This window comes from Mus caroli, chromosome 8, assembly GCF_900094665.2.
Source record: "Mus caroli chromosome 8, CAROLI_EIJ_v1.1, whole genome shotgun sequence".
In the NCBI taxonomy this organism is placed as follows: Eukaryota; Metazoa; Chordata; class Mammalia; order Rodentia; family Muridae; genus Mus; species Mus caroli.
In genome coordinates this window covers 62,730,613-62,743,515 of record NC_034577.1, presented here as the reverse complement: position 1 = coordinate 62,743,515, position 12,903 = coordinate 62,730,613, and the positions used below count along the sequence as shown (strand labels likewise).

Sequence of the window (12,903 nt, the reverse complement as noted above, 5' to 3'; positions counted from 1 at the left end):
GTGTAGTGGGAGTTGTCTTAGAGCTGCTGGCACCCAGTGCAAAGGCTGTGTGGCTCCAGGAAGGTGACTCAGCCTCTCTGAGCTGCTGTTACCAGCACTGGAGATAAAAAGCAACCTGTTACGAATTGTGTGTGCATGCCAAGTATGAGCCAGCAAACAAAGTTCACAAATACACTGGCATCAAGCCATCTCAGAAGCCAACCACACAGCACAGGCCTGGGAGACCAGTGAGCCTGAGACTATGAGTCAGGAGAATTCAAAGTGCAGTCCCAGTTTGGACTGGATCTTGAGTTCAAGGCCAGCCCGGATTTCACAGTAAGGTTATGTCAAACAAATAAAAACCAGTCATTAATGTCCTAATGTCACTCCCAACCCACACAGAAGGGAAAACTAAGCTCAAGAGACCAGAAGTCCTTGGGTCAAAGTGCCTCCAACCAACCCAGCACACTTACCCAGAATGTCCAGCCACTCTTCCGGGGCTGGGGCTGGGGCTGGGGCTGGCTCAGGCTCTGTGGCTGCCAGGAACTCCCGAGCCAGGGCTCCAGGCTGCTCAGCCTCCTCCACTGTAGGCTGTCCCATGTCCTCTAGTGGTGGCAGTCCACTTAGGTCATCTTCCTCCTCTGCATCATCAACCCCATCGAGCACCTCAAAGCCCTCCAGCAGTGGGGCCCCAGGAAGTCGCAGGGCAGCAGGCTCAGAGGGCTCAGCCCAAGACGCCATGCTGCTGGGATCAGGAACTGGCCCTAAGGGGACAGGCAAATGTGACAGTGATAACCCCATCTAGGCAGCCCCTCCAACTCCCTCCAACTGCCATCCCTCATGTAGCTCCCTTTCATTCATCATGTATTCGCTGGGCATCCTAGAACCACAAACTACAGCTGGGTTATCTGTTATTATGGAATCTTTATAAGCACAGAAAGTAGGGAAGCCCTAGCTTACACAGGAAAGATCTATCAAGCACAGAAAGGCAAAGTCTGGCCAGGCGTGGTGGCACACGCCTTTAATCCCAGCACTCGGGAAGCAGAGGCAGGCGGATTTCTGAGTTCAAGGCCAGCCTGGTCTACAAAGTGAGTTCCAGGACAGCCAGGAGTATACAGAGAAACCCTGTCTCGATAAACCACCAAAAAAAAAAAAAAAAAAAAAAAAGACAAAGCCACTTGGCCAAAGTCAGAAAACAAACCAATTAACAGGAGGGTCAAGATTGAAAAGTTATTGAGCTGAATGTCAAGAAAAGGGTGTTGGGGTTATTGAGGCAGTGGGGACTGTAACTGAGGCCTTGGGACAGCAATCTTTATAAATTTTATAACTTATTCACTTGAAAAAGGTGAACTTTTAGTAGACATTCCTGACTCTGGCCACCTTCTCTACTAAAGGATCCAGCAATAAAGGATTGGTGTTAGAAACTTAATGTCTCTTGCTGAATCTCCCAACAACAGAGACGATGGCTCCAACCTGCCTCTATCACCAAGCCTGCTTCCAGCTTTTAATCATAGTAGGGCACTGGGGAGATAGCTCAGGCAACAGGGCACTTGTCTACCAAGCACAAGACCCGGGTTCTAACCCCAGCGCGCTGCAGAAACCAGGTATCAGCAAATGCCTTTCATTCCAGCAATCGGGAGGTGGAGGAAGGATGACCAGGTATTCGAGGCCATGGAATTCATGAGTTACATGAAATCCTGACTCAAGAAATTGAAAGCATAAGCTAGGATTGTAATTCGTTGGAAGAGCGTTCTCCTAGCAAGCAGGACGCTTTAGAATTAGCACCCCTGTAAACCAGGTGTGGCAAGGCACGCCTGTCATCCAGCTCTTCCGAGGTTGAGACAGGAAGGCCTGGAGTTCAAGGCCAGCCTGAGCTACACACCCACTTGAAGACTAGCTTAGAATACGGGAGGCCCAGTCTCAAATTAAATAAAAGCGAAAGAGTAGTGGGAACACCAATATGGAATCTTGCACCATCTCGCTGGCCCCAGGCCTTTCTGCGGAGGCCCCCAACCCAGCTGTAGAACCCTACGTCCTATCAGGCCCTCTCCTTAAGCCCCAGGAAGCCCCGGAGTCCTGCGTCCCTGCCCTGCGACCCTCACCTGCGGGGCTCCTTCCGGGATCCGGCCCCGACCGGAGACCCTCCCGCCCCGAGCCCCCACAATGCCCCGCGCGCCCCGCACCCCAACGCCGCCCCGCGCCCGGTAGACACTACCGCCCCGGGAGGCCCAGCCTCCCGCAGGCTCGGGAGGCCTTGGCCCCGGGAGCCTCGGCCTCCTCGCTACGCCCCGTCACACGTGCCTGCGGCTCGGGGACCCCGCTCGGGGTCCTGTGCCCCCTCCCCGCCCCCAGCCGCGGCCGCCGCGCCTCGGGAAACAGCTTCAGATGCGAAGCCCCGCCCCCGCGCACCCATTGGCTGCTCACACCGCGTCTGCCGTGTTTATTGGCTTGTGCACACGTCCGTCTCGCGCCCTCGACGCCACCTCCTTCCTGGTAAGCTCCGCTGGCCGTTCTTAAAGGGGCTCTAGCCTCTAGGTGGAGGGGCTGTTGGAAGTGGGAGATTGGAACTCACTGGACGCACAGTGGGAGAGGGTAGCAGCACGCCCTTATTTGAGTTCATGCTGGGGCAGGCTTCCTCCTGCTTACATACGAGTTAGAAATAAACAAGAAACACTGTAGCTCATGCGCGGTCATTCTCGGGGCTCTTTGGAAAACAGTAATATTTCATAATTTTACTTAATACTTTATTTCATGTCCTCTTTCCCCCTGCCCCTCTCTTTTCCTGGGGCGTGGTGAGCAAGCCTGTCTGTGTAGGCTAGGCTGTCCTGGACGCAACACGTTTACCAGACCAGGCTGGCCTAAAACTCATCATACTGCCTCTATCTGCTCCTGGGATTAAAGGTGTGTGTTACCACACCCGTCTCAACTATTTTATTATAGCATTCTCTTTTGTTTCATGTTTTATATTGTATTTTAGTTAGCCAGGGTCTGACCATGAAGCCCAAGCTGGCAGCAAAGTGTTTAGCTTGCTTGTGAGGTTCTGGAGTTTTAAAGAATTATTGATTTAATTTTATGATTACACTGTCTCTGTCTTTAGACACACCAGAAGAAGGCATCCGATCCCATTACAGATGATTGTGAGCCACCATGTGGTTGCTGGGAATTGAACTTAAGGACGTCTGGAAGAGCAGTCAGTGCTCTAAACCACTGAGCCATCCATCTCTCCAGCCCCAAGATTCTGGGGTCTTGTGTGACTGCTTACTAAGCTACCTTGAAGGTACAGACGGGGTCAGGAAACCAGACAGGGTGCTTGCCTGTTGTCTCAGCACTTGACAAGTGGGGCTCTGAAGATCAGAAGTTCACGACCCGGCTTGGCTACATTGCACTTCTAAAAGAACAGTAGCGAGCTGGGCGTGGTGGCACACGCCTTTAATCCCAGCACTCTGGAGGCAGAGGCAGGTGGATTTCTGAGTTCGAGGCCAGCCTGGTCTACAAAGTGAGTTCCAGGACAGCCGGGGCTACAAAAAGAACAGTAGCTCAAAGCTGAAGGGCAGTCACCTGTGACACACAGGTTTTCAGTAAGTGCCTGCTGTTCATGCAGACTCTGCCAGACGGTGCTAAGGTGTCAGGGAGAAAGCAGCGCCTCTCATTTGAAGGGCCTTATCTACTCTCCCGAGCTGTCACCTTTCGAGAATTCTTTCTGTAATTCTTTTACTTGCTATCAAAGAAACCATGGGCTTGTTCCAGTTCTGAGGGCTTTGAACCTGGCTATATCTGAAACCCAGTGGGTTTGTTTTTTGTTGTTCTTTGGTTCTTGTAGTACATGAAATTGGATCTGGGACCTTTGCACGTGCTAGGCAGGAGCTCAGTTAAGCAGTATAGACCTCAATATCTCTTTACATTCGAGGAAAACTATATATTATATATGGATTATAAGATATATATATGTATATATATATATATATATATATATATATATATATATGAACATGCACCTCCCTGGTACACAAGTGAATGCCAAAGGATAATTTGCAAGAATAAGTTCTGTCCTACCATGTTGGAGCGGTAGATTGAGCTCAAGATTGTTAGGCGCTCATACCCTGGCTCCACTCCCACTGTGTAACTTTTTTCTGTTGCTCTATTCATACAGTTATATCTCTTTTTTTTTTTAAAGATTTATTTATTTATTATATGTAAGTACACTGTAGCTGTCTTCAGACACTCCAGAAGAGGGCGCCAGATCTCATTACGGATGGTTGTGAGCCACCATGTGGTTGCTGGGATTTTAACTCTGGACCTTCGGAAGAGCAGTCGGGTGCTCTTACCCACTGAGCCATCTCACCAGCCCCAGTTATATCTCTTAGCTATTTTCTTTTTCTTCCTCTTTTGCTTTCTTTTTTTAAGATTTATTTATTTATGTTTGTCAGTACACTGTACAGATGGTTGTGAGCCTTCATGTGGTTGTTAGGAATTGAATTTAGGACCTCTGCTTGCTCAGGTCAACTCTGCTTGCTCCGGCCCAAAGATTTATTTATTATTATAAATAAGTACACTATAGCTGTCTTCAGACACATCAGAAGAGGGCGTTAGATCTCATTACACGGGTGGTTGTGAGCTACCATGTGGTTGCTGGGATTTGAATTCAGGACCTTCAGAAGAGCAGTCAGTGCTCCTCCCCACTGAGCCATCTCAACAGCACTAGTTTTTGTTTTTCAAGACATAGTTTCTTCGTGTGGTTCTGGCCACCCTGAAACTAGCTCTGTAGACCAGGCTGGTCTGGAACTCACAGATGTCCACCTACCTCCACCTCCTGAGTACTGGGATTAAAAGCATGCGCCACTACCACCTGGCATTTTATTTTCTTTTTGAGGTAGGAAAGTCTCACTACATATATAGTCAGTCAGGCTTTGGTTTTTTTGTTTGTTTGATTGTTTGGTTTGGTGTTTGGTTTGGTTTTTCAAGACAGGGTTTCTCTGGGTAGCCCTGGCTGTCCTGGAACTCACTCTGTAGACCAGGCTGGCCTCGAACTCAGAAATCTGTCTGCCTCTGCCTCCCAAGTACTAGGATTAAAAGCATGCGCCACTACCACCTGGCATTTTATTTTCTTTTTGAGGTAGGAAAGTCTCACTACATATATAGTCAGTCAGGCTTTGGTTTTTTTGTTTGTTTGATTGTTTGGTTTGGTGTTTGGTTTGGTTTTTCAAGACAGGGTTTCTCTGGGTAGCCCTGGCTGTCCTGGAACTCACTCTGTAGATACACCAGGCTGGCCTTGAACTCAGAAATCCCCAGCCTGGCTTTGAGCTCACTCTGTAGCCCAGGTTAGCCTTATATTTGTGGTTACAGTCCTTGCTACAGCCTCTCCAGCAGCTGAGCTCCCAGGTGTGTGCTAGCACTCCGGGCTGTACGGAAGCAAAGAACTGATGAAGTTTAGGAAAATGTGTTGTCCTGTGGAAAGACTTGAGCAACTTCACACTTGAGTTTCATCAGTCTGGCATGGGTCCTTCAGACATCTAAGGATGGAGTGTGGGCTCTGGGGCTTCTACACAGCCATACAAACAGCAGTGAGCAACCTGAATCAGGAAGCATTCTAGACAGAAAACAGAAGACACCAGTTGCTTAGGACTGGGGGTGGGGGTGGGGTGGGGTGGGGTGACAGAGAGTCAAGGACAGAGAGGAAAAGGAACTTGATGGAAGAGATGACTCAGAAGTTAAGAGCACTGGCTGCTCTTGCAGAGGACCTAGGTTCAATTCCCAGCACCCACATGGCAGCTCACAACTGTCTGTAATTCCAAGGATTTGACTTCTTTTGACCTCCATGGGCACCAGGCACATACATGGTATAAGGGCAAAATAGTCACACATACAGTAATAAAGGGGTTACACTTTGTTTTTTAAAAAGAACCAGGTTGCTAGGAAAAAGTAAGTCTTCCGATCCCCCCTCCCCACCTCACGGGACAGACATATGGTGGTGCTCAAATAGAAGAACTGTCTAGATGATAGGTATGGTGCAGCAGGTCTTCATTCCCAGCCCCAGTGAAGCTGGGGCGGGAGCGTAGACAGGAATTTCAAGGCCAGCTCTTGACTCATAATGTAAAAAGTAATTTGTTCTTGGATATTTTCAGTATTAGGTATACTTAGAATCCACCAAAGCAGCACAGGTAGAATGAGGTGCTAGACTCTTCTTGTCCTGAGTTGTCACTGCAGGCACTGTACTATGTGGACCCATGCCACTATCAGAGAAGGAATAGTCAAGCTCAAGCCTAGACTACTCATTTGATAAGATTTTGAATTCCTGGGATAGAATGGGAAATTTAAAGACTATGATAAGGTATACAAAGATTGTAACTCTCTGAGTATCCAGTTATGGGAAAAAGCCTGAGGTTACTTATGATCTGGACTTTAAAAACTACTGCTTTAGCCTGCCATAGTAGTACATACCTTTGATCCCAGCACACAAGAGGCAGAGAAAGACAGATCTCTGAGTTCAAGAGCAACCTGTTCAAAACACTAAAGGGCATTCCTGGACAGCAGGGACTACGCAAAGAAAGGAGTAGGAGAAGAAAAAAAAGAAATAAAAAACTGCCTTGTTTGCAAGAAATCAGTATGCCAGCCTCTGCCGTTTTTCTATGCTGAAATCCTTTTCTGCAGAAGGCATATTAAAAACTGTTTCTCTGATTTGGACTTACAGAAAAAGTCCCAGAAAAACCAGAGATAAATAGAGAAATCTTGTTTCATAAAACCAAAACTGGCCGGTCCTGGTGGTACAGGCCTTCAATCCTTCCACTCAGGAGGCTAAGGCCGGCAGATCTCTATGAGTTCAAGTCTGGCCTGGTCTAAATAAGCGAGTCCAGAACAGGCAGAGCTCTGTTACACACAGAAACCGTCTCGAAAAACCCAAACAAATCAAATCAAATCCCTGCATCTCTTTCACCAGACTCTTTATTAGAAAGAGGGGATTTTTTCTCACAATACCGAGTACCAGGCCAGCCTGGGCTACAGCGATACCTCAAAAATCTGAGAGTCACATATGGTGGCATACAATGGCGTACACGTCATTTCAGGAGTTTAAGGGTAACCTAGGCTCCATGGCGAGTTGGAATCTAGCCTGGGTACATATGACCTTGTCTTTTTGTTTACTTTTCGAGATAGGGTTTCCTTGTGTAACACTGGATTGATAAATAATACATTTAATTGTCCACTTCCGGATTGCTTATGAGCCATGTTTGGGACACTGCGCGTGCGCGTATCTCGTGCTGAGATTGCTCATCGTTTTGGCGTTCACCTTAGGGCTTCTACAATTTGGTCCTCCCGTCTCCTCGCGGCAAGTACGCGCAGGCTCCTAGGCGCCAGGACAGGGGGAGCTCGTGGACGCTTTATAATGACGTAAGCGTTGGGGCGCCCTCCCGGAAGCGCGAGCCGGGCCGCCAGATGTGCAGGTGCCGAGGCCGGAGCCGCCGGAGCCGCCGGGGCCGGGCAGGGCGTGACCTCGGGGCGTCAGGAGGCCGCGGAGGGGAGGGAGGGCCCATCCTAGCTCTGGGACCGACGACTGACACAGCCTCAGTTTTCCCGGATTCGCAGCGACAGCGCTGCCCAATCTAGATGGGAACCCTAGTTGTGTGACCGGGAGCCCTGAGCGGCTTGGGGTGCGCGTGTACCTCTGTTTCCCCGCTCGAAGGGGCGGGGACCCGTGTTTGTTTGAGTCACGCCTTATCCGGTTTGGTTCTTTTGTTGTTGTTGTTGTTGTTGTTGTTGTTTCCCCTTCGGAGTTTGGCCGGTAGAGTTGAAGTCTGTTTAGAGGACTCGGGCGGGACGGCTCCTTGTGCTCCTACTGTGACCTTGAGGCTCAGAGCCGTTCCAGTCAGCCTGGCACTCCTGGGGGAGAGTTAGTGTTTCTTAAGATGATAGCTCAAATTAGCCTCCAGTTCCTGGTAATCATCCTGCCTCGGCCATCCAAGTATAAGGAGAGTCATTAAAATTTTGAGATAGCAGCCTAGACTGGGGCCTCTGTCTCCTTGAAATGCATCTTCCTCAGTCTCTAAAGTACTGGGATGACAAGCGTGAGTTACATATCTGGCTTGCGTTGACTCCTGTTTTGGATTAGGGTCTCATTTGTTCCAGGCTAGTCTGTAACTAGCCAAAGCAAAGATGATCTGGAACTTCTGATCTTACCGTCTTCTCTAGCACTGTGCACGGGCATTCACCACACCTGACTATTTATTTCACGTATGTGCATACATAAACTGTCGCCGTCTTCAGACAAACCTGAAGTGGGCACTGGATTCCCATTACAGATGGTTGTGAGCCACCATGTGATTGCTGGGAGTTGAACTCAGGACCTCTGGAAGAGCAGTCAGTGCTCTTGACCGTTGAGTCATCTCCAGCATGTATTTATTTAGACAGTCTTATGTGTCTCAATCTCGTCTCCCACTCATTATGTAGTGCAAATTAACTTTAAACTTACAACAGTCTTCTAGTCACCTGAGTGCTAGGATGGCAAACATGAGCTGTCACACCGGACTTCTGTTTTAAAATAGGGTTTCATGCATCTTAGGGTGGCCTAAATCTCAGTATGTACAGCCCAAACTGACCTTAAGCCCTGAAGGACCCAGGGCTTCTGCATGCTTCCAGTTCAGTCCCAGACCAGGACTGATACCTGATCTAGAACAAAATCTCTGGAATTAAAATTCTGCATGAGAGATGGTAGCTGTTAACCTAGTTGTTGACTATGCCCTTTAATCACAAGTTACTTTTCTTCTTTTTTTTTTGTTTTTGTTTTTCGAGACAGGGTTTCTCTATGTAGCCCTGGCTGTCCTGGAACTCTGTAGATCAGGCTGGCCTTGAACTCAGAAATCCTTTGCCTCTGCCTCCCGAGTGCTGGGATTAAAGGCATGTGCCACCACTGTCTGGCTGTTTTTCTTAAAATAATTTACAGTCGCTGGGTGTGGTGGCACACGCCTTTAATCCCAGCACTCGGGAGGCAGAGGCAGAGGATTTCTGAGTTCCAGGCCAGCCTGGTCTACAGAGTGAGTTCTAGGACAGCCAGGGCTATACAGAGAAACCCTATCTTGAAAAAAAAAAAAAAAAAAGATAATTTACAGTCTATTTTGGGAAATGGAGGCATACACCTTCTCATGCAAGGGACAACTTGCAGGGTTTTTTTTTGCCAGGTGTGTTCCAGGGCTTGAACTGGAGTCCTCAGTATAGACAGCAAACATCTTTTAGGCACTGTCTTACAGGCCATCCACCAGAAATAGGGCCAGTGTGTGTTGCTCAGGTGGGTCTGGGATGCTCTATGAAGCTCTGGTTGGCCATGAAGGCTGGATCGTCCTGCATTCTCCCCTTGTACTAGGGTCTAAACCCTGGTCATGCTTGATTACTGGGCAACTGGACTTGGTGTGGTTATTGAATGGAACGGGCTGTGTCCTGCCCATAGCTAGTTTCTTTTTTCTTTCATCTTCTTAAAGAAAGCATTTAATTGGGGTTGGCTTAGTTGACTAGAGGCTTAGTCTTTTTTTTTTTAATGTACGTGAGTACACTGTAGCTGTACAGATGGTTGTGAACCTTCATTTGGTTGTTGGGAATTGAATTTTTTAGGACCTCTGCTTGCTCTGGTCAACCCTGCTCTCTCCCATTAGCCTTGTTCAATATGGTCAGCCCTGCTCCAATCGGCCCTGCTCGCTCAGTCTCTGCTTGCTCTGGTCCAAAGATTTATTTATTATACATAAGTATACTATAGCTGACTTCAGACACACCAGAAGAGGGTGTCAGATCTCATTATGGATGGTTGTGAGTCACCATGAGTTTGCTGGGAATTGAACTCAGGACCTCTGGAAGAGCAGTCAGTGCTCCTAACTGCTAAGCCATCTCTCCAGCCCTGGGACCCTGTCTTGAAGGAGGGGCACTTGCTGTGTTAACTTAGCTGGTAACATGTTTAGGGACCCAGGTTCAGTCTCTAGAACCTATACACAGAGCTGAGCTCAGTGGTGAGGAGGTGGGGAGCAGGTACAGGCAGACACTGGAAGCTGGTGGAAGAATGGACTGCAGAGATGCCACAGAGCACTTGCTGGCCTGGAAGAGGATCTGAGTTTTGTGTCGTATCTGTGGCCACCTGTAGCTTAGCACGGGTGTCTTGACACCCTAGGTTCTGTATCCAGGAGGAAACTCGGTCTCTGTAGTCTGTCCTCTATCATGTGAGTACTATAGCACCTGGTCGTGTTCCATAGAAAAGACTGACCTGAAGCTAGGCACAGCTTAAGAGGAGGTAGAGTGACCCGCCTTGCAGAACCTAGTGTGGACAATGAAAGGAGAAATGACATGCCCAGCTGTGCCTGTGGAGAGTTCTGGGGTTTGGCCCAGTGTGAGCTATGGAGGGTGGCAGAGAGAAAACTTCAGCCCCCAGGTAGCTTAGGTCTCCGTCTTAGCCCCCAGGTAGCTTAGGTCCTGCCTTAGCTTCTTCAATGTTGGAATCAACAAGTGTGCTACCATGTTCTGCCCTCCAGGCTTATGTTTTATTGGGATGTGTTCCTGTTAGGCTCCCAAACACCCCACATTTCCAGCTGGGGTGATGTGTTACGGGACATGATGAGTTCTTGACATCTTCACCTATCTTGTGCTGACCTCACATTGTTCTGCTCATTTCAGGCATTGGAGGTGGAGGAGAAAGAGATGGACACCCCAGACTCAGCCTCAAGGGTCTTCTGTGGCCGCTTCCTCAGCATGGTGAACACTGATGATGTCAATGCCATAATCCTGGCCCAGAAGAACATGTGAGCAGGCCATGGGAGGCATGGGAAGGGTCCTACTGTCTCCCCCAAGCCCTGGCCAGAGATGTGATAGAGTAAAGAAAACTAGCTCCAGGCTCTAAGCCTTGGCATGGGATCAGATCTTGGAGCTGTGCATGACAGGGCCTAGTGGTTCTGTCCCCAGGCCAGGGCTGGGAGGGTTGGAGAGACAAGAATACTCAGAGGCCCTTCTGGGCTAGCTTTTGGCATTGGCACCCAGAGCCCAGTTTGGGTATGCAGGGAGCCTTTTTCAGGATGCTTCACTCCCTCACTGGGACAGCTTCACCCTGAATTTAGCTTTTGAAGGTGACATGGTGGTGTTTGCCAAGCATGCAGATTCTCCTGGTCCGTTCTAGTGGCTAGCCCTCCTAGCTCCGTGTTCATAACACAGCCTGCAGCCAGATGCGGCAGTCTTCTAGGGCTCTCTGCCTCAGATTATTTACTTTGTTATTTTGTTTGGGGGTTTTGTTTTGTTTTTTTAGGTTTTGCCACCATGGCCAGGATTCTCTCCTGGTTCTTTAGGTTAGGTTCAGATATGGTCATGTAAACTCCCAGACTAACAGTGACAAAATCAAAGGGAAACTGTCCTGGCCCTTGGGATTGACTTGGGGTTTACACAGTGTAACGAGGAGCAGTCAGCGTGAGAGTGAGTGATTCTGAGAAAGGCGGCTCACAACTGTGACTCACGTCCCATGGGTCCCACACCTTCTGGCGTCTGTAAGCACTATGTATACATGTTCCACAGAGGCACACGGGCCAAGTACAGAATAGAAAATAAGTCTGGGTCTGGCGCAGTGGCACGCAGCTTTAACTCCTTCATTCATGAGCTCCAAGCCAGTCAAGGCTACATAGTGAGATACTGACTCAAAAAAAAAAAAACTTAAAAAAGGTCAGCTAGCCAGGCGTGGCACGCCTTTAATCCCAGCACTCGGGAGGCAGAGGCAGGCAGATTTCTGAGTTCAAGGCCAGCCTGATCTACATAAGTGAGTTCCAGGACAGCCAGGGCTATACAGAGAAACCCTGTCTCGAAAAAACCAAACAAACAAAAAAGGTCAGCTAATAAACACATGCCAGCTTTGTGACTGGATGTAGTGGGACAAGCCTGTAATCATAGTGCTTCTCTAGAGGCCATTTAAGGTCAGTTTAGAACATGGAGTAGCTCCCAGACCAGGCAGCATCCTGTCAGAACTAATGCACACTAAAGAACTCCGTGAAGGAGTCAGGCTGCAACAAAGAGTACCTCTGAATAGGGCTTTCAGCTGAGCAGGAATTGGGTGATCTGAACAGTAGATAGAATTCTTGAGGCCTTGGCTCTGTAATTAAATGCAGAGGCTGTGACTCTCAGGGATTAGCTCAGGCTGAGGGGACTCCTAGGCCTGATGCAAAGGCCCTTGCCCTCTCCCCCTAGGCTGGACCGCTTCGAGAAAACCAACGAGATGCTTCTGAACTTCAACAATCTTTCCAGCGTGCGGCTGCAACAGATGAGTGAGCGCTTCATGCACCATACCCGCACCTTGGTGGACATGAAACGGGATCTGGACAGCATTTTCCGAAGGATCAGGTGGCCCCTCCCCCCAGCCAGATGCCTCCTCGGCCTGTCTTACAAGCATATCTTCCCCAAACCACTATTCCCCAACCCCCCATTATTAGCCTTTCTGTCTGTCACCCAACTCGCTTTAGATGTCCAGCGCCTCCACTCTGAAGCTCTGCTTATCACCTCCCAGATCTTACCCAGGGGCCTTTGCTAGCCTCTGCCTCCTTAGTGTCTTCTGAAGCCACACCTTTCCCCTTAAGTCCTTGCCCTACACTCTCTCCTCCCTCCTCTCTGAGGCCTCCTCCTCTTCTCTCCACTGGCTCTGCCCTCTGCCTTCTCCAGCCCAGAGAATTCTGGTTGTTTTACAAGGTAGATCTGACCTCTGAGGGAGTGATCTGGAAGTAGTGAATCTACCCCCCCCCCAATCCCACCCACTTCCACTTTTTTTTTTTTTTAAAGATTTATTTATTGATTATATGTAAGTACACTGTAGCTGCCTTCAGACACTCCAGGAGAGGGCGCCAGATCTCGTTACGGATGGTTGTGAGCCACCATGTGGTTGCTGGGATTTGAACTCTGGACCTTTGGAAGAGCAGTCGGGTGCTCTTA

General features: G+C 49.0%; 2 protein-coding genes across 10 annotated transcripts in view; one reads left to right on the top strand and one right to left on the bottom strand.

The window, feature by feature from the left end:
* The window catches only part of Fkbp8 (FKBP prolyl isomerase 8), an 8,818-nt gene extending 6,450 nt beyond the window's left edge, over positions 1 to 2,368 (bottom strand). For 2 of the 3 annotated variants that reach the window (XM_021171030.2, XM_021171031.2), the window contains exons 1-2: positions 2,281 to 2,368; positions 453 to 743 (exon numbers count right to left, since the gene is read on the bottom strand). In XM_021171030.2, the coding sequence (XP_021026689.2) occupies positions 453 to 720 (268 nt within the window). In that variant the 5' untranslated portion in view covers positions 721 to 743; positions 2,281 to 2,368. The other variant, XM_021171032.1, reaches the window with a different exon arrangement.
* The window catches only part of Kxd1 (KxDL motif containing 1), a 15,050-nt gene continuing 4,494 nt past the window's right edge, over positions 2,348 to 12,903 (top strand). Inside the window, exons 1-3 of one of the 7 annotated variants that reach the window (XM_021171033.2) lie at positions 2,348 to 2,472; positions 10,621 to 10,745; positions 12,169 to 12,321. In XM_021171033.2, the coding sequence (XP_021026692.1) occupies positions 2,365 to 2,472; positions 10,621 to 10,745; positions 12,169 to 12,321 (386 nt within the window). In that variant the 5' untranslated portion in view covers positions 2,348 to 2,364. Of the gene's footprint in view, positions 2,473 to 3,184; positions 3,257 to 7,186; positions 7,416 to 7,449; positions 7,623 to 9,796; positions 10,170 to 10,620; positions 10,746 to 12,168; positions 12,322 to 12,903 lie in introns of those variants that run through there. The other 6 variants (XM_029480572.1, XM_021171037.2, XM_021171035.2 and 3 more) reach the window with 6 other exon arrangements.